At 38.0% G+C, this 24513-nt stretch overlaps 1 protein-coding gene across 2 annotated transcripts in view; it reads left to right on the top strand.

The window, feature by feature from the left end:
* Nucleotides 1–24513, top strand: part of rgma (repulsive guidance molecule BMP co-receptor a) — a 42851-nt gene that overhangs the window by 7852 nt on the left and 10486 nt on the right. The window contains exon 1 of one of the 2 annotated variants that reach the window (XM_079875068.1): nt 22366–22899. The exons of the other annotated variant lie outside the window; for it this stretch is intronic. Coding sequence (XP_079731194.1) covers nt 22886–22899 — 14 coding nt within the window. The 5' untranslated portion in view covers nt 22366–22885. Of the gene's footprint in view, nt 1–22365; nt 22900–24513 lie in introns of those variants that run through there. 2 annotated transcript variants of the gene reach the window in all.

Here is a 24513-nt window from a genome sequence, read left to right as displayed (position 1 = left end):
GAATATAAGTGTATTTTGTCGTCTTGCACTGGCAGATTTTTTTCCACTCGTTTTTAACTTGTTTAACATTTTAGTTGGGAAAATGTCATGAAACTCTAGATGACGCAGGCTGATGGATCCTTGATATTTACAGCGTTAACTACTTGGCACAAGCTGATTGGTTCATGTTGCGTCTGCAGCCAATGAGCTTGCTTCTCAACATTTACATAGCTGGCTACCGTTCACTATAGCAGTTTTCAGCGTTCGTCTGAAACGCTCCACCTGTAGATCTGCGATGGGTAATTGATATATGCTATTTGTGCAGCAGCAGTGTGTCTTACATACTCACAGCATTGGCAGTAGAAAGCTCCTGTACTTGCTCTGCAGCAGCGTAGCAGATCTATTCCGCCAAGACCAAATACATTAACATTGTCATATCCATTACCATGCTAAAATCTCCCGAGAGTTGTTTTTGTGTGTCATGCAGTATGGATGCACATAGCTGCGATGCTCCACATCAACCTTCCGGCCCAGCTTACCCCGCCCAGTACCCTCAGTACCTCCATGCTGTCAGAAGATATCCCCACTGTAACCTAAGATTCCATACCTGCCACAGTGTTACCGCTGAACAAAGAAAAAAGAGAAAAAAGAAAATACACGCCAAGGCTTGTTCTGCAAGCCTGCTATTCTGACACACACAAAGACGGCACTCATCCAGGCTTTGTGTTAAGGATTACTAGAGCAGATATGATAAATCCAACCAAACTGAGATTAGGTCTTCTGTCTTTCCCAGACTCATCGGCCTGTTTACAGGTATTGCCCTGTCACTTTCTGTCTTAACCTTATAAAAAGGGACTAGAGCCATTTCTCACCGTGGACAATAATAGGGGGGCTGTGAAAAGGATATGGACATTAAATCATTCTTCTGAAGTGGCAGAGGGTTGAACGGATGACATGCACTGTTGGTGGGTGGGGCTGAGAAAATACATAATGTGCAACTACTGACTTGTCATATTAGTTTCTTTTGAATGATTGTGTATTGTGCAAATAGAAATGGCCTCTCCCTAGATTCCCTTTAGAAATATGAGTTTATGTTTTTGTAAAAAAGCAAAAACAAAGAAACATGCAGTTTAAACCTCAAAAGGATTTAGGTGAAATGATTCATTTCACACCGGTATGAATGTAATGCTCTATAAATGTAACATCAGTAATAACTTAATGCTCAGCGCTCACAGGAGGTATGTGCAAACACGATTCAGTCCTCTACTTCCTTCACTTTTAGTAGCTGTCAACATGTTTTGGGAAAAATGCATTTTGAGTGAGTTATGTAAAAAAAGGAAAAAAAAAGTCTTAAAGGGATAGTTGACCAAAAATTAAATGCTGTCATTATTTTCATCACCTTACTGACAGCAGAAAGAAAGTCATATTTGTTTGTAACAACATACAGGTAAGTAAATGATGACAGATTTTTCCCTTTAAGTAATATTATTTGCAATAACTGTTTATGCTCCTTCAAAAGTAGCTTTTGGGCTTGATTTGCAAAGTTCACCAAAAACCTTACGTTTTGTTTAAGAAAATATTAAAGTGTGGCCGAAGGAATAGAACTCTACTGCTGTATTTTGCAGATTTTAGAGTTTTGAGAATATTAGAATTCATTCATGTTTAATAGTAAAAAGATTTATTCAGCAAGGATGCACTAAATTGATCAAAAGTGACAGTAAAGTGACAATCATCTCAAACAAATGCTGCTCTTTTGAACCTTCTATTTATCAAAAAATCCTGGGGGGAAATATGATTGGCCTACTGATTCCACAATTAATATTAAACACAACTGTTTTCTACATTGATAATAATAATAAATGTTTCTTGAGCAGCAAATCATCATATTAGAATGATTTCTGAAGGATCGTGTGACACTGAAGATTGGAGTAATGATGCTGAAAATTCAGCTTTGCATCACAAGAATAACTTATAGTTATGAATACATTAGAATCGAAAAAAATGTATTGTAATTTTATACCATGGTCTGGGTGAATACTCGATTCTGATTGGCTGCAGGGTGTCCATTAAAAAGTGATAGAGGACTTCTGGTGAAACTGACTGTTTACCGTTCGAAATTAATAAATAAATGCGCTCGCTACATCAGCTGTGAGTAACCATAGCAACAGGCAGTCAAAGTATCTATAAGGACTTTAAATCGAGCGGACTATAAATATCTCCGGTTGCTAAATTAACCGTCAGGCGTAACCAGGGAAACCAAGTTATTGTTTGTAAAAACTTTAGATTTCGATTGTAAAACTAATTAAAATATAAACTAATGTTTTAAAAATGTGTTATTTGGCAAGTGGGTTAATGCCCTTCGAGGTGTCCATTGTAAGGTACAATTGTAAGGTACTCCGCTGCGCGTCGGACGGTTCACGCCTCGCCGTCATCCATTAGACAATGGACACCTCGTCGGGCATTAACCCTTACATATTTCACAATATAACCGTATTTTACTTGTCATCAAATAAATGCAGCCTTGGTGAGCGTAAGAGACTTCTTTCAAAAATATTAAATCTTACATCAAAATTAGACAGACTCTGGCATAATAACCACAATTTTGCACCAGCACCATTTTGAAGGAAAACGGGTATCAGTCAGTGGGGATGAGTTCTGAAGTCCTTATCTGCCTACAAATGTCAGAACTGTCAAATCCAACATTAGATGTTTTCAACCAGAGGACCTTGTGTGTATCTCTGGGTTTACATTACCACACTATGAGAAAGTGACTAGGCTATTGGATAAGAATGTGTTTTTGCCGTTGTCAATGTAATATTTGCTTTCCTGCGCTTCTAGTTTAACAGACTTCATTATAAGTGCATGTTCCAAATGATTAGCTTAATTCAACTAAATACAATAGCCAGTTTGACTATAGTGAAACTCCAGGTGTCACCTCCTCTTTGTTCACACCACATGGACTATCATTTCAAATTAGACTTTCCGCACTATCCATAGTCTGGATAATAAAGGCGATTATCAGATAGAGGCCAACAGAGCTCACCATCTTATTGCTGTGCAGGGTTCATTTCTTTCAAGCCGCTTCTTTCAGACACATGGTGCTTTCATTTACAGAGGGAGGGCCGGTCCACATGAGTTATATCCCAGGTGTCTGGCAAAGCACATCTTGCCATCTTTCCACTGTTTGAGAGAGGTGGGGTATCACATGGGCTGGGGGTGAATGAAAGAAATATTGCAGTTACGATTACAAACTTGGTTCGCTCTTTAAAAATAAAGCTTCCAATAAATCTGGGGGTTCAGTTCTTTTAATAATCTGTACAAGAACCTTTTGTGCAGTTAAATGGATGTTAAAGGTTCTGTATGGAACTAGATGCCAATGAAGCACCTTGCCTTTTTCAGTAAATTTAGATGCTGATTCAGAACTTGATTTGCAGGTTCAGCCCTGTGTTAATTCCCTTAACAATGAATGTTAAGAAGCATTACATGATCCACTTTTGATAAGTGCTTGGTAATTTTGATGACATTCATTGTCACATTGATAACAAAGAAGATTTTGCATATTTTATCCACCTAGAGTTCAACCCCCATCCCAAGTCAGGTAGGCCTGACTAAGTAAACAGTTCATGAGGCTGATATAATCTATTAGGTTTATTCATGGCATGAAACCACAGTTGAGAGCTTGTGAAGAGGAGCGTTAGCTTAACTGAACACATAACTGTCATTTTAATGAATGTAGTTGCGACTCAAATGAACTTTTAGAAGTCACATTTTCTTTGTTTAGTGAAATATTGTGTTTGGTGAAGGCTGGTGAGTGGGATGAGTTGCTTTAGGCATAGCCTGCCTGAGTTCAACTCTCAAACACACTCGTACTCTCTCCCCTCCTTTTTGTCTCTTTTTTTTTTTTGCTGTTTCCTTCTATGGTTCCATTGGATGCCTTTAAAGAATCTTATTTTCTTCTCCTTTTTGTGTGGGAGCCTCATTGGCTGTCAGTTGCCTCAATGAGATTGAAGGCTTCACCTCTTTGTCAGTCAGCTGCATTGTGTCAAAGGATTTGCAGGTGCAAAAGAACGCCTTTATAAATGAAGTAGCAGAGTGTGTGTGTGTGTGTGTGTGTGCCTGCCTGTATATACAAAGTGTATTTGGACACATACACACACGTGTCCAAATACACTTTGTACTTAAGGTCAGGGTCAATTTCCAAACAAATCACAAGCAAATCACAGCAGATTTTTTGCAAACAAAAAAGTCTATCTGAATAACTTTTGGTGTAGGTCAATGACAAACAAAAGGGGGGAAATCTAGTTTAATGCACATGATGTGCTTTTATGAATGTTATACGTTCAAATATAGTTTTGAAACAGTGTTTCCAAGAAAAGTTTCAATTGAATGTCTTGGTTTAAATGTCATGTGGTGTAACGATCAAGTAAACACGTAATATATTTGACCTTAAATGCATACAAAAAAAAACATTTTTTAAATATGTTTTAAGGACATTTTTAAAGAATAATCATGAATTATTCTTTCATAAATGTTACGTTTTTGAGGAGTCACGCCACATGACAACCTGAACTAACCTTCCTTGTCATTAAAAGGTCACATTTTCTGATATTTAAGAGATGACTCGATCTTGACACACAATCATGAGGTCTTCTTCTCTATGATAGCCTTTCCTGTTTTGTTGTTCGCATCACATAACTTTGATTTGCTGCCCAAACGTTTCTTGAATATGAATAAGCAGTGAAGCATTTCATTAATTAATTTCATTTTAATGAGCCCTTTTTTTCATTATGCAACCAGGACCGTCGTATCGCCCTGACGTTTTGAAGTATGCTCCTAGAAGAGGTATTCGAGTCACTGTATGTATGGAATACGTTAATAAATCCCTACAGATGAAAATATGCAACAGACCGCATTACTTTTACATCGGGTATATTTTAAGGCGAAGCTGACATCATCATCTGGTGAAAATCCCGAGACGTGCTGCTGAATGATCAGTGTGGAGAGCCTTCTTTCTATCACAGTACACCTAAAGGCAGAGAAGCTTCATTCATCAGCCATTTACTTTGTATCTCTCATACTTAAAATTACAAAAACAGCCAACACCTTCCCTAAATATTGATATAGATGCAACAAAGAGACAAGTATGGACAGCATCTGTAGCCCGGGCAGTTTTTGGCTGACGCATCTGGCAGAAATCGAGGCTGTGTGACTTTCTTATCTAAAACTGCTGTGTGATTTCAAATTTCCTCTGTGTGGGCCGAGACAGCCGAAAGCCTGGGATTTATTTTCAGAGCTCCATACTGACAGATATTGGCAGGAATGCCAATGTGTCACAAGAGCAGCTGTTTACACACACACTCACACAGACACACACATGCGCACACACACATGCGCACAAATCAATGGGCTTCAATCAATAGCGTATTTAGCACAAAAAATGGTTTGCAGTTGTTAGGATTAACCTGACACGCATTTTCACCTCTGCTCCACCTCTTTTTTCAATGCTTTACTACCTAGCACTGTGGGGGTGTATTACAGCGTTCCTTCTTTTGCGGTTAGAGAGTGTGCGCATGCATGCAAACCCTTGCCAATTGGAATAAAGGTGGTTCTTAGCTCAGAGTGGTGGAGTTTAGATCAAGGCGCTGCTCGGCTGCAACAGTATAACTTTGCCAAACAGACAGATATAGCAGGGCTGCTGGTGTGGATCACCTTTCCATAGGAAAAAAGGGAGAGAGTGACAGCAACAGGAAAGAACATGTGTTAGCCATCTGGATGAGCAGTTGATGCTGCGCATCCTGCCGTATGCTCACACAAAGGATTCATTTTGCTGTTTGCAAAGTCTAATTTTGCATTCTGCTCCTTTCAAAACTGCTGCCGTCTGTTTTGGTTGACGCAAACAGACTGGAACGGGCTGCGGTTACATAACACCATCTATCCTGCTTTCGCTCAGCTCTTCGAGACCTAAGCGCTGAGAATATTACGGCTGCACAACTGTGTTTGAATTGGCATTCTGCTCTAGCTCCGCAGAGAAAGCTTGGCACTACAATACCAAAACACTTGTTTTAAAATGTGTAGTGTGGCTGAATACAAATTCAGGAGAGTTTGAGTTGGCCAGAGGGGTCAAGGCGCCCACAGTTTACTTGGTTTGGACAACAGATCCATGGTCCAGGAATTTGCCAGGTATTGTTTCAGTGAGACTGACTAGAGTTTTTTTTTGTTGTTGTTGTTATTATTCATGTTGTGCACTGCAGGAACATTGCATTAGAGTTTGCAGATCCCTCTCCCACATAGCATGTATAAAACAGCTTCCATCCCACTCTTGGAGGGGAAAAGCCTGCAGACATCTGCTGAAGTCACTCCAGGCCTGTTTTACTGGGGATGTCCTGCTTAACCCTTAAAGTCCCCCTGCAGTCAATAATTGTATCCCTTAAAACGCATCTATGATAATCAAAATGGCATATGGTGCTGTTCAGTCAATTTTGACAGGAAAAAATTGGACAATTTTTTTTTTTTTACGCCATCGGAATGGCTTGAAACTTAGGTTTTGGCACTTGCTATGTGATAAAAAAATAAAAAAATCATGGACATGATTAAAAAAGATTAAATGGTCTTGAAAAAATATTCACACTTGTATTATTTTTGACCGCATTGGAAATGAATGGGAGACAAATTTCCCCAAAAGTTTGGTATACAACCTCAAATTTGGAACACAGCTTGCTCAGATTTATGGCTTGATTTCCTCACAGTTTTAGAGTAAAACGTGTTTTGGATAATATATATTTCATATTAAAATTGAAACGGGTATTTTGTGCAATTTCCATAACATTAAATGTAAAATAAAATTTTATAAGTAAAATCTTTAAAACTTAAGTCTGTGCTCTAAACAAGCATTAAGTTGGAAATTTCATTTTCAGGTCCATGCTCAAAAAGTGAATAAATGGATCCGCCTAAATAAAATGAAGTACCATAAAATACCCCTAAAATACAAAATATATAAATAAAAAACATCAAACTAAAATATTGTACAATCATTTCATTGAAATAAAAAGGTCATTTTTGTTTAACCCTAGGGTTAAACGTTTTTTCCTGTTAAAATCATTTCTTCATGCCTTAAAATAGCTTGAATGTGTCTTGGACAAATTTCTAGGACAAAATTTTCATTACTTAGGTCCGTTTTTCAGAACTCTTCACACAGTGATCAGAACATTTACATACATATGGACTTTACATACATATTTGCATGTTTACATTCTCTTTTCAAAACTTGAATAAGACAGCAATTTGTCAAATTTGTACAGTAATGCCATTTTGAAATATACTATAAATACAATTAGATGTAGCTAATCACCTGTTAGTCTTAATTTCATCTATACAAAAGGGGTAAAATATACTGCACTGAATTCTGTAAAGTAGAGACTGTCGCTTGTTTGCTTTTTTTTCTGAGAGTGAAGGAGAACTGTGCAAAGAGTTTAGAAAAAGTGACTTAAGTATCGAGAAATGTGTCCTAACAACTGATAAAAACTGTAATTTTGAATATTTTTCAAACTTTTTTGTCCTTAACCCTCCTACAAATGAAAGGCGTATGTTTGTTTGGAAGGTGACTTTGAGTGAAGTATATCACAACTTTCACTTCTTCTAAATAGTAAGATATCAAAGATTGTGTAGCCTCTATATATAGTGTGTTTAATTAAAAGTTCATGCTCAGACTGCATGTTGAAACAGGGCTTGAAGGCAACTATGAGTCACTGGTATTATTTTGGCAGTGGCAGTTGTGTCGGGCCTCTGCCTTTTTCTGTTTCAGCAACTTTTGTCCAGAGCCAGTTTCTGTTTCTCAGGGCTGTCTCTGCCCTGCCCTGATAAATATACATATAGGGCACAAAACAAAAGAACCGAGTGCAGCTAATAGAGCAGCTATGCTGAAAATGCATCATTTAAGGTATGGTGATAAGTTATTACCACAATAGTTGCATTACCATATGCTGATATTTAAAGGCTCACTGTGACTTACAGTATCAGGTTTGTCTGGTTCAACGTCATACTGTCAACAGATACTGTAATAAATTCAATAATGTCATAAGGCCGAGGGTTTACACGACTTAGGTGGATACCTTATATGCTGTCAACAGGATTTCCACACATAAAATAAACAATACTTTTTCACTTACATTCATGTACTTTTATATGAGATGGAAATCAATTCAAACTTGAATATTCGTTTTATTTTGTTCTGTAAGCATTTCTCTGGTGAAGTGCAGTATTACATGTTTAAAAATCCCAAATCTCTAAGCTTTTTCTGCCCTGAATGCTACATTTAGATGCATCTCAGCAGGAAGCTAACTGTCTCAGAAATGACTTTCACATGTCTGTCATTTAGCACCAGAATAGCTTTTATGTTGTTTGTAGGATTTACTCCATCTTTAACGGTTTCAATGCGAGCTGGAGCAATTACAGTCTAATTTTACTGCAAGCAATCAATAATAGTGTAATTTAGCTCATCGGAACTTTGCATTTGACTCTCAGCAGCCGGTAGGAAATCTGTAAGTAATTTTCCTGTAATCAGCTGTCTGTGGTTTTTAATTAATCTGGACCTCCAGAGTGACATTTACCCAGCTCATTAATGAGTCAGTGTATTGAACAGAAACCTGTTTAACTTCTTTCACTGTACTCTCCCCAGCACATATAACCAGGACATGTCAACCATAGAGCATAACATTGTTCTGTTTTCACTGTGACAAAAGGTTAACTGCAAGATAAATGTCTGCTTCTAAGAACTGCTGCGCGACTCCAAACTAATACTATGAATAATTCATTTCAAATATTGAGTGATGAATTAATGTACTTCTCTTTGTTGATCACTTTAATGCCTGCATAATATTAGCCAATAATCACTCCAATGTTTAGGGAGAGTAATTAAAATTTTAAAAAGCCTAGGGAATAATAAAGTTGGCATTCTACCCAAGTTTAACAATCATATCTTAAAGGGATGGTTCAAATTCTTTAAAATCCGTCATCATTTACTCACCCTAATGTTTGTCCAAACCTGTAAGCGTTTTTCTTTTTTTTTTTAAAACACAAAAGAAGATATTTTGAAAAATGTCTCTGTTTTTTGTCCATACAATGCTGGGCTCCACTGTCTTTCATTTTGCACAAATGAAAGCTTGCACAAATGGACTAAAAGTCACACAAAACAGCATTAAATTATGTAAATGTAAATTCACCCAAAAGCATCGTATTGATCTTATTGTGAATGATTCATTCATGCATGAAATGACAAACTTCTCTCTTCTGTCATATGCAGGACTTCACCAACCATTAAGGCCCTGTTTACACCTGGTATTAAGATGCGTTTTGGTTGATCGGATCACAAGTAGACGAGGGAGACTCATATCCGTTTACTCCTGGTGTTTAAGGCCACATTTACACATAGCCGGGTATTTAGAGAAACGAATATTTCTCCCCCTCCGTTTTCAAAAATAACATCGTGCACACAACATCGTTTTCAAAAAAAGTTGTCGTTTACATCAACCCGCATAAATACAGTGGGCGGCAGTGTAGGGAGAAGGATAAAGCCATGCAAGCCAATCAGAATCCTCAAAATCGACAACAACGAATAGCACGAGCGACTTCCTGTTCCTTTAAAAACAACAGACATGGCGCGAGGTTCGTTCGTGTGGACAGACAGCGAAGCAAATGCAAACAGGCCAAAAGCGTTTGCACAAAAGTAAAAATGAGTACCACCTTAACAGCATCCATGATCAAATAGTAGCCAAACAAACTATAAACATAGGGCGCTCACATGACGTAAGCATTTTCTGGCGCATAATGTGACGTTTGAGAACCTAAAACCCCGTTTCTCCCAGTTGACACGGCAACACATAACCGGCGTTTTCAGAAATCTCCACTTTGGCCGAAGTTTTTTTAAATAATCGTTTTCTGGGATAAAAACGGCGTTTTCGTGTAAATGACAGGCCAAAACGCAGGGAAATATCTGCGTTTTCCCATCGTGTAAACGGGGCCTAAATCCGTCTCTTTTGCCCTTTCAACCACTTCTGTCCTGATTTCTTCAAGGGTAGGGTCATGGGCCGAGTAAAGGTATGATTTTTTTTTTCAGATCTTTTAATCCAATGGACAAACTAAGCTTGCGCAATTTACATATGAATGTGCACGGAGCTGATGGAAAAACACACGGAGAGCAGCAGCTTTCGTTTCTGCTCTGACAGCTGCAAGACCTCGCCAAACGCTATGAGTGTGTGTTAGAAATCAAGAATGGTGAGAGAACATTGTGCTTGGTACGTTTTTCGTCTTCAAACCAAACTTGGGTCTCCAGTCAACAAAGTTTAAATCCCGTCTGGCTAGCGCACTTCCCATGTTTATGCATTAGGTCAGTAGGCGGAGAGTAGGCGTCTTTTGCGGCTGTTTGAATGCATTCGGCCACATGAACGTTTATACAACGAAAGCAATCTGGTCGAATGCATTTTCGACTACCTCTGGAATTGGTTGAAAGTAGACAAGCACAAAACGCTTTAGTCGCCGCTTACACCTGTATTTAGCGTCATCAACTTGTGATCTGATCGACCAAAACGCATCTTAATACCAGGTGTAAACGGTCTAAGTCTGCTTAAACCCTGACCCTTACTTACAATTTACTGCAAACTCACGTTTTTCTTTTTTCGATAATCCATTTCACTCAAATGTAGTATGTCACAATGTGGAAGCTATATGTTGTTACTTACGTTACAATGTAAAGGTGTATTCTGGGTTATCTTCCAATGTCTTAAAAAACATTTGTTGCATACTGTCAATTCCAGTGCATTCACACTACTGAGTTTAAAATGGAAGTCTATCAGGCAAATTGGAAGGAATTTAAAAACAGAAATGTGATGCTATTGTTAAAGCACTTACGTATATGTATTCTTCAGTAAGGAAATGTTTGTTTCTTGAGTTGTAACATTGATGAAATTGTCATATTGAGGTGGGACTGCTTTTCTGGAGCAACTTTTGTTTAAGCGTTGCGGACATAATACTTGAGGCGAGCATTTGTAGAACTCAGCCTCACGTAAATAGAGATTTACAAATTATTACATCACTTCCCTTTCATGTACCTTCCTGGTATCCTCATACGGATGCCTAACAAAAGCAAACAATATTTGCTTTTTAGCTGGTGACATGATGACATGAGTTGAAATACTGGATATAGACTGCACAGGGTTGGTAAGTGATTGTTCAAATTTTCGAAACAGTGTGATAGCATATTTTACACATCTATTCACTGTGCTGCCCACTTGCTTGAAAGTGTATTCACTGTAAACTTATTTGCCTCTCATTTATACACAATTAGTCTTATTTATAATTTATAAATACTCATTTATAAACTTTAGTCAGTTTAGCGCCATATTTCATTTTTGACAGGAATTAAAACAAAGCTGTGAGGAATAGAATACAATGCGTTCAATCTGATTGGTTAGCTGACGAAAAAATGTCATTCTGGAAAAAAACAACCTTTCAATAGTCCATAAAACAATTGTAGAAGTTGTGAAAATGATGTGATCTAAAACCTTTATACAGTGTGTGCCATTGTAAAGACTGTACATCTATCCCTTTCAGCCTCGTTTTCATCTGCGCTAAATTCAATATGGCATCTAACCTCATTAAGGTCTTTTAGGAAGAGTCAAAATACATGAAAATCAGTGTCCGTGAAAATCATCTGCATGCACAAATGTGGTATATAGACATTATGTTGAAAATAACTTGAAATATCCCTTTAATCTGAAATATTTGAATCAGAGATCAAATAGAGATTGATCTGAAGGATTGCTAACACTAATTAGAATACTAATTGAGTTGCAGCTCTTAATCCATATCAAGCATTACAAACAGCAGATTATAAAGCATTCACTTTTCTCTTTCAGAACTATTGGAATCCTCCCAGCAAAGTAGGTATTTGGGTAACTTGTATTTTCTGTTTTTCTTTAATTAAAAGTAATTTTGTCTAAAGTGTTTCGAGGAGTCCTGCCAACTCATAAAAATGCTTTGAAATCACATCTGCAATTCTACATTCACAATCTTGTACCACTAAACACCTGAGCCTTTGTCTGAAGAGAGTCTATTAGCATGGATCTGAGATACGATTCTTATTTAGAACCTGCGTACTCTAATCCAAAGGCAATGGGCCAAACACATCATCTTTTTTTCGCCATTGCAGCTCTCAGAGCAGCTGCCATCTTCTGTCTGCCAGACAGAGAAGCTGTGAAGAATTGTGAAGGGTCGATAATTGGCTTGCAGCTGTAGAAATTTTAGCTCTGGCCTTGGCGACTGGACATTACAAAGGAAAGAAAGGACGTACCCATACAGCTGTGCATACAAGACCACTGCAGGACCCTCCTCCAATCTAACAACACACCTATTAGACAGTAAGAGAGAATGACATGTCCCTGACATAAATCACCAGCTTGTTGATTCTTATCTCTGCTACTCATGTGTTTGTAAGATAGATATAATTTGTATGGTAATCAGAGTAGTATAATTGTGTGTGATGAGCTTGTCGTCTATAAGTGATATGTGTGTTATATACTTTCCATTAGTTGGATGATAGATGAATGTTAATTCAAATTCTAATCACACATATGCACAAAGACAAGACTGTGTGTGTTTAAATTATCCTGGTTTAAATAATCATGGCTTCATAGAATATGCTCAAATTTGAAGTCCTCTATACAAAAATTTACGTTTGCAATTAGTGGTTACCGTGGCAACAAAGATGACAGTCGCCACCGAGTCATTTTGAAGACTCCTTTTCAGTCTCTGAGAATCCACAAAGTTATCATTCTATCAATGAAAAATAAAAATATAATATCTTCTGCTCTACACAACCATTGGGATGATGCCCCTAAGGGACAGAAATCTCTCAGATTTTATTTAAAATATCTTCATTTGTGTTTTGAAGATGAACAAAAGTTTTACGGGCTTGGAACGACATGAGGGTGAGTAATTGATGAAACTTTTGGGTGAACTATCCCTTTAACTTTCAGATTTTTCCTCAAACATAGCTATTATATGGCTCCAGTGTATTTGAATATAGCGCACAAGTCATATGGACCACTTCTATGATGCTTTTTGGTAGGGATGTAATGATACAAAAAAAAATGAAATAAATAACCACTGCACATGCAGAGTTTCCCCCTAACGATGGGACAATATCGTTTATAACGATATACTTTGTTGTTGCGAACCTGAAAATAATAAAGCTGCTACCAGATAAGTGCACGGTCCAAGTTTTCTTAAACATGAGAAGTGCTTTATATTAAGCACTTCAAACAAAATCAAGTTCACGCAAGTATCTGACGCACACATGCGTTTCAAATAGACAGAGTGGATTAGAATGGGAATACAATCATTCTAAACTTATAAAATAAAATATTTTGCTAACATATTTTGCATCCAAAATTGTAAACACTTCAAATCTCTTCCCCGAGTTACAACAGCACCATAAACCAAAAAAATAAATCCTTTTTTTTATTTTTATTGAAAGACAGATATAGTTTGTTTAGTAAACCACTGTTAAAAAAAAACATACCTGGTTACTGAAAACACATACCAATCCGCGACTGAGGTATGTACGGTTACACCCCCACTTTTTGGAGTTTGACAGTCCTTGGTCCCCATCCACTTACATTGTATGGAAAATAGCAGATGCTTAATCTCTCCTTTGGTGTTCTTACTGATAAAATCAAGTAATATAGGTTTGAAACAGCATTTTCACCTTTGGGTGAACTGTCCCTTTAATTCCCACACAAATGAAATCTGTTTGACCAGTTTTGCATTCATCAACACAGTCATGCTCCTTACAACCAACTTGCCCTGATGGTAGTGATTTTTATTTTGATCAACTCCAGTTTGCCTCTGGAATAATTATAATTGCAGACCATACTCACCTCTTAGAGCAAAGTGTGAATTAAAAGCATGTGCAGCTCTCGGAGCACTAAGTCTATTTAAGAAACATCTAACGATCTCAGCTTTTAAGATAGAACGTGTTCACATAATGAGGCTTTGAGCATTCAGCTCCATGCTTCCACCTAAAAGGTGTTCGCTATACGGCGCTTCACTGGGAGACACATCAATGCTGTCTGAGTCTGATAAAGTGAACGTAATGATGCCTCCTAGCACTCTACATCAGTGGTTTGTACAGTGCTGAGAAGGTTAGACAAACCCCCAATCATACAGATAGATCAACATTTTAAGTCTTGCACTTTCCTGTGTTTGTGGGTAGCTCTTTCCGAGTGACACTTGTCTGTGTTTATATCTGTTCTCATCTATTTCTTATTTATTTGCTCTCAGGGCAGCGCATTTAATTTTGTGTTTCATCAAGGAGGAAATTACACGCCTGTGAGAATAAGCTACGGTGATGTAAGTGCACTGAGACACCGTGCACCACTGATTCTTTGCCTCTTTAATTCAGCAAACGTTTCTAATGCATAATGCATGCCAGTAGTCATCAATGGGGTCTCGGCACACCAGCTCAATGCATTGTCTGTGCATGCACGTGTGTGTGTGTGTGTGCATAATATCCTGGGATTAGAAAAAAAACAATCTATAGTCATTTTGGTCATGAATGAGTGTTTAATGCAAATAGTTTAACAGTCCGTTAGAATAGGCATTACATAAAGCACTGAATTTTCACAAATTGTTTCACTAAAGAGATGTTGGTGAAATTCCCTTGAATTACATCAAGATTACCAGATTAGTCCTAGAATGCTTTAACAAATGGATATGTGGCAATTACAAAGCCACTTTGGCAGTGAAATGTATTTTGCCTTGCCCTGTTACATTGCCCTTGTTAGCCCCTGCTTGTAGAAGCTGAAACTACAAACTGAAAAGCATCTTTCTCCATTGCCCGTCATTCAAAATTAGCTTTGTATTCTGATTAAGTTACTTTTTTTGCATATGCATATAGGCTATACATGTATATTGGCACTGCAATTTCTGAGCAATTGCCATTGAGATAAGTATGAATGCTAATGAATAGTTTTCTGCAGGTATTATAGCCCTACTTGGTTGCATCAGCTCAGTCACACCCCACCACTAGTTTATTCACACATAAAGGGATAAACATAGGCTGACTGGAAAAATGTGCCTCTGCATATTTGCAAAACTCCTACACATACTGTACATTTCACTGCAGTTTCCATCTGAAATTAGTGGTGTTAAAAGTAACCCACAACTTGTATTCCTTTTCACACAAATTACACAGATTATTCATTAATAAAAACTTTTTGCACAGTTTTACTATAATGCATGATTTGTAAACTAAAACATTTGAGTTTTAACACCTGGTAGAGCATTGCAATTGTGATGAAACACGATTCATGATAAAAGAGCTTTAAAGACGCAAGTTTAAATGGCATGCATGCTTGCTTCAGCAAAGTGTTTTTATCTTGCATTATTTTAGCGTAGGTGGGTTATTTTCGAAAGCATTAACCTTAGAGCCTCACATCGGCGGATATTTCATTTCAGAACTGTCACAGTACAGAAAAACAACCGATGTCATAAAACATTGTCGGATTTGTGTTCATCTTTATAGAATAAAACTGAGCATGCTTTTAGAGCAACTCGCATGGCATTTATCTTTGAAAGTGTCGTGAATCATGCAAGAAACATCTTAATGCAATTTTGCAGAAATGCCACCACATGCACGCTTTCCCAGTGAGTCTGGTTTGGATACTTCACCCAAAATTACATTTACATTTATTCATTTAGCAGACGTTTTTATCCAAAGCGATTTACAGTTGAGGAATACAACAAGCAATTAATCTTAAGTAGATTGGCATGAACACGAGAAGTGCCAGTAATACAAAGTTTCAGTCATCGTTCAAGATAGCATAAGATAAGGGATTTTTCCTCATTGAGGAATAATAAGAGCATAGATGAAGGAATAGTGAAAGCATAGAGGAAATGTATAATATAATTTGTGCCTCTGTGATGGCACCACAAGATGCCGCTCACTTACCGACCACGGGCTTCTGTTGATGTAATTCCTCCAGTTCCACTCGCACCGCTCTGAGCGGGATTCGAACTGGCGTTTCTGTAGTCTCTAGTTCGCCTCTTGAGACCTGGGGAGTGAGGTTTACCCGCACAACACTTACTTTCTGGCCTTTGTTAAACTCACCCCCCAAACCTCACTCCCATCTGGGTCACGGCACCAATGTAACCCCTCCGGTTCAACTCGCACCGTTCTGAGCGGGATTCGAACCAGTGTTTCCAGCTTGGGAGGCTGGTGCAATAACAAGAAGCTAAAGACCGCAGTCTCTAGCATCAGTGCCTCTTGAGGCCAGGGGAGTGAGGTTTACTTGCACATCTCTTACTAGCTGGCCTCCGTTACATAGACTCGTAAGAGAGAGCAGAGTTAGGAGGGTGCAAATTCCGTGGCCGTTTCGTACACAAGCATCAATGTCTTGAACTTAATGTGAGCTGCAACTGAAAGCCAGCGAAGAGAGATAATCAGAGGTGTGGGCTCTCTGAAGTCAGAGGTGTGAGTGACCTGGGCTCATTGAAGACAATACATGCTGCTGCGTTTTGAATCATTTGCAGAGGTTTGGCTGCACATGTTGGAAGTCCAGCCAGAAGAGCACTGCAGTAGTTCAGCATGGGCATGACAAGGGCCTAGAAGAGAAGCTGTGTTGCATGCTCTGTTAGGAAGGGCCTGTTTTTTTGTGGTCATTAAAAATCCCAGGATGTCCTTCGGAAAAAGAGTAGGGGTTTAACCCCGGCATTCTGGCCAAATTTGCCCATTGGCCTCTGTCCAACATGGCCTCCTAATCATCCCCATATATAATGATTGGCTTCATCACTCTGTCTCCTCTCCACCAATAACTTGTTTATGGTGAGCATTCATGGCGCAATATGGCAGCAGTCACATCATCCAAGTGGATGTTGCACATTGGTGGTGGTTGAGGAGACTCCCCCCTTCCATGTAAATCGCTTTGAGTGCATAGAATAGCACTATATAAATGTAACAAACTATTATTATTCTATTCCTAATGCTGTGCAGTGCAAACCTGCATGTATAACCAGCTCTAATCTGGACTTGAAACAGCATCTCCGGTCAGTCGCTAGTGCGCCTCTTGAGGCCTGGGGAGTGAGGTTTACCAACCCGCACAGTACTTACTAGCTGGCCTCCGTTACACTCACCCCCATCCGGGTCACGACACCAATGTAACCAGTCCTACTCGACCCCCTCGTGTGGGATTCGAACCGGCGTCTCCGGTATGGGAGGCGGGTGCGCTAACAAGGACGCTAAAGACTGCAGTCTCTAGTGTCAGTCATCTCGGATTACCCCAAAATGCCTGGCCGAACTCACTGGGATTATCGTTGATGTACCTAGCTGGATGACTGAAAACTGTCAACTATCCCTTTAAAACTCATTTCTAAAGACAACTAGATGTGTCAGTTCTGGACTGATTTCGAGAAGATTGTTTTTGCTCTCTTAACAGATAATGCTATCACTCACATATAACTTTATCTATCCTTTATCTAGGCAATGACAAAGATCAATAGATATTGACTTAATTTGAATATGTAAAAAGTCTAATTTATAATGATCATGTGAGATAATGAGATAATTGGAGTTCTGTATTTTTAGATACGCTTTTACCTGAGTCAGTTTAATCACCTGCCACCCATTCTTGAGGATTAGGTTGATGCATTATGCATGAAGTTTAAAGAAGAGGGATTATCCTGATATGCACTGTGGGAGAAAGAGATAAATGAAGGTAGTTATTTCAGTTGGCACAGCAATCACAGATGGGGGTGTTCCTACCAGGCAGTTCTGACATATTTGTTTGGAGTTTGTCTACAACATGCCTTGGCTTCATGTCTCATTAGTTATTGCTGAATCACTAAATTACCTTATCAACAGGGAATGAATGATGACTGGGTCAATCAAGGCAATCTGTTTAAAGTTTGTGAGAGTAATTTCAAAGTATAAGACTCCGGATCTGTGACAGCAATATGTGATGAGAAAAGGAAAGATATTTATCCTTTATATACTGTATATAATTAATAATCATTTTTATTTATATAGCACACAGACACACATTTGTAATTATGGCTATAGAATGAATTTGTATGATTGTGACTCTTTCCAAATTGGTACTAATGTTTTACAGCCTCACAAAATGTGTTTTTAACTTCATATGAATTCCTTAAAAATAGAAATCAAAACAAAATGAATTCAAAACAGCCTATATTATTGATTTAAAGCAGTTTGTTTGATTGAGATCATGTCTTAATGATTGCAATCTGCTGTTGTGAGTCAGATTACGGAAGGGTTGATGAATGTGACAAATCTATTTGCTTTACAGTTTGGTACAACAAATAACTTATAGGAATGTCCCTGCAGGTAAAACAGTGCCGACTGAGAATGTAAACAAACCTGAATCTAATAGTTCTATTTATGGAAGCAAACAAGAGTTCAAAGATATTTATGAAACCTATTATGTTTCTTATCACGAATAGTCCTCATTACAAAAAGTGTGAGACTCCTATTGGACAACTGTTTGAGTCTTTCATTCTGAAATAAAAACATTTTTAATATCTAAACAACCAAAATGACTTTTTGAAGCCCTTTCCCTCAGCATTTGTATTCATTAGATGCAGACTGAGGTCAGACATAATTAACCTTTAATAGCTTTGTTGTGTGCATATTTAAATATGGAAATGGTCCCACATATGCACACTGCAAATTCACATCTGCATATATCTGTATAAAATGCCCACAATGAGATTGAAAGCATCTTTTGGCTTATTCTCAAGCGCATTGAAGCAAGGTGCACTTGAAAGCGATTTTAAACTATGCACATGCTTCATCATTGTGTTGTGTTGAGCTGTGAAGAAGATAACATGGCGACAGCTCTGTTTAAGCTGCTGTTTAGAAAGCTTAGTGCAGATATTCACTAACCCACATACACACTGATAAAGTCCACTCTAACAAAGGGGAAAGTGGCAGTCTAGCCATTCTTTAAACTTATCTACCTAATTACACCCAACAAAAAAGAAATTAGATAAACCTTGCTTAATTTGATCATATTTCGGCATTCATCTAAAATGTGTGACCATGCTTCAGATCATAGTGTTGGCATGAAGGTAATCCTCTGCCTTTTCATTAAACAAATTGGAAAATTAATGGTTTTCACCCAGATCGGGATCCCACGGTCTCTTTCCATAATTACTGGCTGGAATGCCTCACTCTCTGGCAAGTCCTCACCTCATATTCTGTTATAGTGGCCAAGGCTTTAAGATGTGCCTAAAACTGACAGTGTCTATAATGGATTACATGAAACATAATTAGATTGGCACTATCAGTATTCAATCATGAAGCAAATGAAAGGAAATCAAGGGGAGCAAAAAAGGAGGAGTATTATTGATTTTTCTTAATTTCTTCTTGTTTTTGTTTTTCTGTTTCTGTTTTTGTGTCTGAATCAGTAACCACTGTAACATATTGAAATCAATGTCTTTGTGTCGAGCCAAAATATAATAAATGATATTCATTCAGTGCATGTGTGACATTCTGTAGCTGTGTGGATCTGATATGTATCTTTTATGGTATGCAGTTTTCTTTTCTCTGTCTGGCCGTTATTGTATTCTTTATCTATTTCCATTTTCACTTATTGTGTTTTTCTCACCATTTTTTTGTTTTTTTTTATTACTTCATGCTCTCTCTCTCTGCCTGGGTCATCCACAAATTATCTAACAGTCCTTTTCATCTTCTGTTATTCTTTCTTGCTAATGCTCATGCTGGATTTGTAATTGAAGTGCTGAATGCAAAAGATGCATTCTTCACAACTGCAATGTTTATCGCTCAGATGTCAGCCAAACGCATGTTAACTGAGTGCATAGCTTTAGCAAGCCTTGTTTGCCCTTGTACCCCCCTCTTTTTGTCCTCCGCCAGCTGTGTTTGAGGTGGATGTCCAGTATCCGGCTGTTGTAAAGCCATTCTCTTCACACCAGGGTGGAAGCCTCTCCTTTGAAAACTAGCAGATTAATGTCAAGGTGATATCCCTCAAGCATCTGTCATGGTCAAAGTGAAACATGTCAAACCAGTGAAAATAAAATACGTTACCATTTAATTATGTTAAGTGAATTTTAGGTTGTCAAACATTAGGTTGTTTCTTTATGGTTGACAACAAACCAGCTAATTCTCATGTCTTTTACAGCAGAGGCATGAACAGTCCCTAGCAATAGCACCTAATATATTCTGCTTTTTGTAAAGCGCTTGGTATTTTTTCTTCACCCCAGTCATTTTAATTGATATAGCAATTGGATTGATTTGACATGCAATAACTCTACTGTAATACCCCAAGCGAGCGATGCTTCAAAGAAGACTTTTTATTATTGACCGTTCATGAGTATTGAGCTTGTGCTTCTATGTTTTTCTATGCAAACTTGCTAGACAATGGTTGTGCTTGTGTCTTTTCGTGTCTTGTACATGACAGCTGCATTTTTCGAGGAAGTTAAACTTGCATCTCATCATAACTCATGCACGTTTTTTTTTGTTTAATTTTACTGCCGTGTCCCACGATTTTGGACGCAAAATTGCATTCCGTGAACAGCCGCTCATTTTTGCAAATGTGCTGTCATACTGAATATCAGATTAGGTAATAGGCTGCAGGAATTTTGAGATTAAGAAAAATTTTGATTCGTTAATATTGAATTACTTATATTTTACACACAATATTGGCAGTTACTTTTGCTCTGCCAATGAAATAGTTCCAAAAAAGTCAACACAGAAACAGCCGTCGTGTCTCAGAGCAAGTGGTGTTTTGTTCTTGAAAAAATGAAAAGCTTGAAAAATCCACACCAGTGTGAACAGACAGACTGACAGCTTGTCTGGAGCACGAAAACAAAATTTTCTTGCCATTATTTTGTCTTAATATTTCATAATAACCAACTTTAACAGGGCTTGAAACATGTTACATGCATATGGGACTGGTATGTAGTCAGGTCATAGTAGCATGAATTTGATCAAATTCAGGCCCTAATATTGGCCAAAAAAAAAATCCATGAGTTTTTTCCACTTACAGACCTGTAGGGGTTGGCACCCAGGTCAGACTCAAACCTGCAGGGTCCCCATGTGAGCCAACATGTGCTGAGCATGTGCACAGCACACAGCTTCACAGCTTTGACTAGAACTTTTTTTTATAAGTCCAAGGCTGCGTCCGAAATCGCATACTCTCTTGAGTAGGTTGGCCTACTCATTTTGAATAAGTAATTACTCCACGACCGCTAAAAAAGTATGTTCTATTTAATATGAATGTGTGAAGTTTGAATGTAATCTGGGCTATACATTTGCCATGTTGTCATTATCATGTGACCTACCAGCGTCAGTTACGCTGACATTCACAAATCCTCTCCTGTGGCCTCATGGGATAGTAAAGTGTCCATCGTATGCACACTTCAGAATCTTCCGGCGAGATTCTGAAGTGCGCATACGATGGACACTTTACTACAGGTACTTTTTGCCTATACTCTTTATGAGTACTGGCAATTCGGATAGGCCTATACTTCTTTTGTCACATACTGTTTTTTGCCTACTATATAGTAGGGAAGTATGCGATTTCAGAGGCAGCCCAAGTGTCAGTGAAGTGTTATAGCTTTCGCTCCTAACTGGGTTTCTCAGTGTGGACAATGGTAAGTGGAAAAACCTGAACTGGAGTGGAATGATTACTGATTGCTTTGAGAAAGGGAGGAAAAATCACTATCTCTCCACTCCACTTATATATGCTGTTCCAGACCAGCTTTCAGTCTGTGTGTTGCTTGGTAGCTACTCAAACCTTGATACTCTGGCTATTTCTGACCATTTTTATTTACTGTAGAATAAGAACTGAGAATGTTTTCTTTTTGTTTTGTCTAAAACATGTTATTGGATATAAATTGTGTTTATAGAACTGTTAAAAAAACAATATCACACTTACAATGGGCCTAGTCACAGGTGATTATTTTGAATGTAAATTTGCTGACCACATTAAATTCATGGACAAAATTTTAACTGCCCATGTTTCCTATTAATGTCACAATCCATCCAGTTGGATAGTTTGTAACAACAGCACTCTTTATACTTTCCATTAATTTACACAGTTTATAGTAGAATGCTAAACTACTCTGAGATGTAGCACTTATGGAAAATGCATCTGTAATTTTGAGACACATAACGCAAACAACAACAACATTGAATTACAGATTCAAAACAAAATGTGTTCTTTCTAATGCAATTACATTGTAACTAACGTGCTCATGCATTTCATTATTTAGCTCTATTATATTAACAAAAAAAAAAAGGGGTTAATATATTCCAGCCTTGGTTTAACAGACATAACCCTGCATTGACTGTGACAGTGTGGGGAGTTAGACTGCAGCGCTGATCATTGTGCCTCACACTTTCAAACTCGTCATTTCACAACACTGAGGCGAGGAAACGAGCCAGCGCTATCAACACTGCTGCCCCGAGGGCTCTTCCTACTCAAGTCCTGAGAGCCACAGAGGAACCTGGGAATACCACTGCAAAATGAAGAATACTATCGATTCGAAAACATTTACGAGCTTTTCCTTTTTATCGTTTGTGCCTCGATAAACTGGTTGACGGATCATACCTTTATTTCCAGATCACGGCACCGATGAAAATAACATCAGACACCGCAGCGTTGAGATAAACACAGATCTTGCCTTCAAAATTATCGGAACAGGGGACATCATGCAAGGACGACAGCAGAGCTTCACCGCGAGTTTGACATCGGTGTATAGACTTAAATAAAACAATCGTGGGCTATTACTGATAAAAGCACGACTGCACGCGCTTCAGTCGCAGACCCATCCCGGTTCCGCAAAGAAACTCAACCCAAAAGTGTGGAAGAGCTCCATGCATTCAAAAAGGTGGGTTCCCGGTGATTTCTTGACAAATAACTTCTCAAATTATTTTTAAATATTCTGCAGTGGTTCGTTTATGTGAAGACCTCCTCTTATAAACGGCATAGTCAATATATCGCCAGCATCTTATATCACCGATTTTTTTATTAAGTCTAGCCTACATCATATTGTAGCCTATGTGTAGCATGTGTTTTGGCTTCAAGAATAGTGTAAAAAGTAAAGATTGCATTTTTTTCCCCAATTAATTAGAATAGAAGAAAATAAAAACGAGGTTTTAAGATGTCAAGCTATCACTAATGAATGTTCTTCTGCTCTACATCTAAATTTGAATATTTTAGCATCTGCCGCGCTAGAAATTATCCACACGCTTTTGATGATCAATTAAACTCGCAAATTGTTAGACTACATCTGTGCTGGGTTGGGTTCACAACATCATCTATATCTTTCATTAAAGATAAGGTACCATAATGCCATATTTTGGCTTTTATGTAGCCTACATACATTCAAGTTAATTTCTCATAATCTGAAATGAAAATAGGCATCACTTTTACAGTTAAACTGTAAATATGCATGAGGAGGACGCATCTCTCTCTCTGGAGATATCATTCATTCTCAACCACAGTGCAAGCGCCATCTGTTGGACTGCAACAGCTGACCACTAAAAACACAACCATTACATATCTACATCCCTCTTCTTCTAGGACCTTTCAATTACCTTGACCTGCCAAGATCTCAACAAGACTATTATGATCAGATTGATTTAATAATTACTTTATACTTTATAGATGGGAAGCATCCTTCATGTTCACACAAATAAAAATATTAGTCCTACTAAGATTACATATAGGGTGAATTCAGGTTGATTGGGGCACTGTCAATAATTCACATTTCAGCATTTTAAAATTGACAATGGTTAAGGAAAGGGAATCTGTCTTCTGAAATGTGAGGGAAATGCAGTGACATAAAGTGTTATATCACATATTGGTTTAGATATTTTGAAAGCCCTGGGTATTGATGACAGTGATGTATGATGATGATTAGGTGGATGCATTTATGTTGACAGAGACAGACCACTATGTAAAAGGTGATCATACATTCATGTGCTGTTGCAGTTTAGTTGTGGGTGCTATAGGGCTTCTCTTCCATTTTGACAGAAGCTTCTGTCCCTTCTGTTTACTTCCTATAATCAGTCTGCTATTTGTCGCATAAAGCATATATTACCAATGCAATTAAAAAAAAAACCTGATTCGTTCTTTTGTATTTAAATGAGCCTTTAACATGAGGTTTCTAATCCTGCTCTTGAGGGTCACTGTCCTGCAGAGTTTAGTTCCAACTTCAATTAAAAAGACCTGAACCAAGGTAATCAAGGTCTTCAGGATTACGAGAATCTTCCAGGGAGGTATGTTGAGACAAGTTGGAGCTATACTCATGTTGGCCCTTCACAACCAGGATTGAACAACCCTGCTTTAAGCCTTTAAAAAAAAACTCAACTATGTAAGCATTTGTGTTGGACAGTCTAAAGAAACAAACTAAAAAAAAAAAAAAAAGTAATTAAATAAATAAATGAAAGTTTTTTAGTAGTAGTAATAAAGTTACTGTTAAAATAAAATTTACAGTTAG

This window comes from Squalius cephalus, assembly GCF_949319135.1.
Source record: "Squalius cephalus genome assembly, chromosome: 6".
Lineage (NCBI taxonomy): Eukaryota > Metazoa > Chordata > Actinopteri > Cypriniformes > Leuciscidae > Squalius > Squalius cephalus.
Note: the sequence above shows the minus strand (reverse complement) of the source record. Positions and strands in the feature narration are given on the sequence as shown.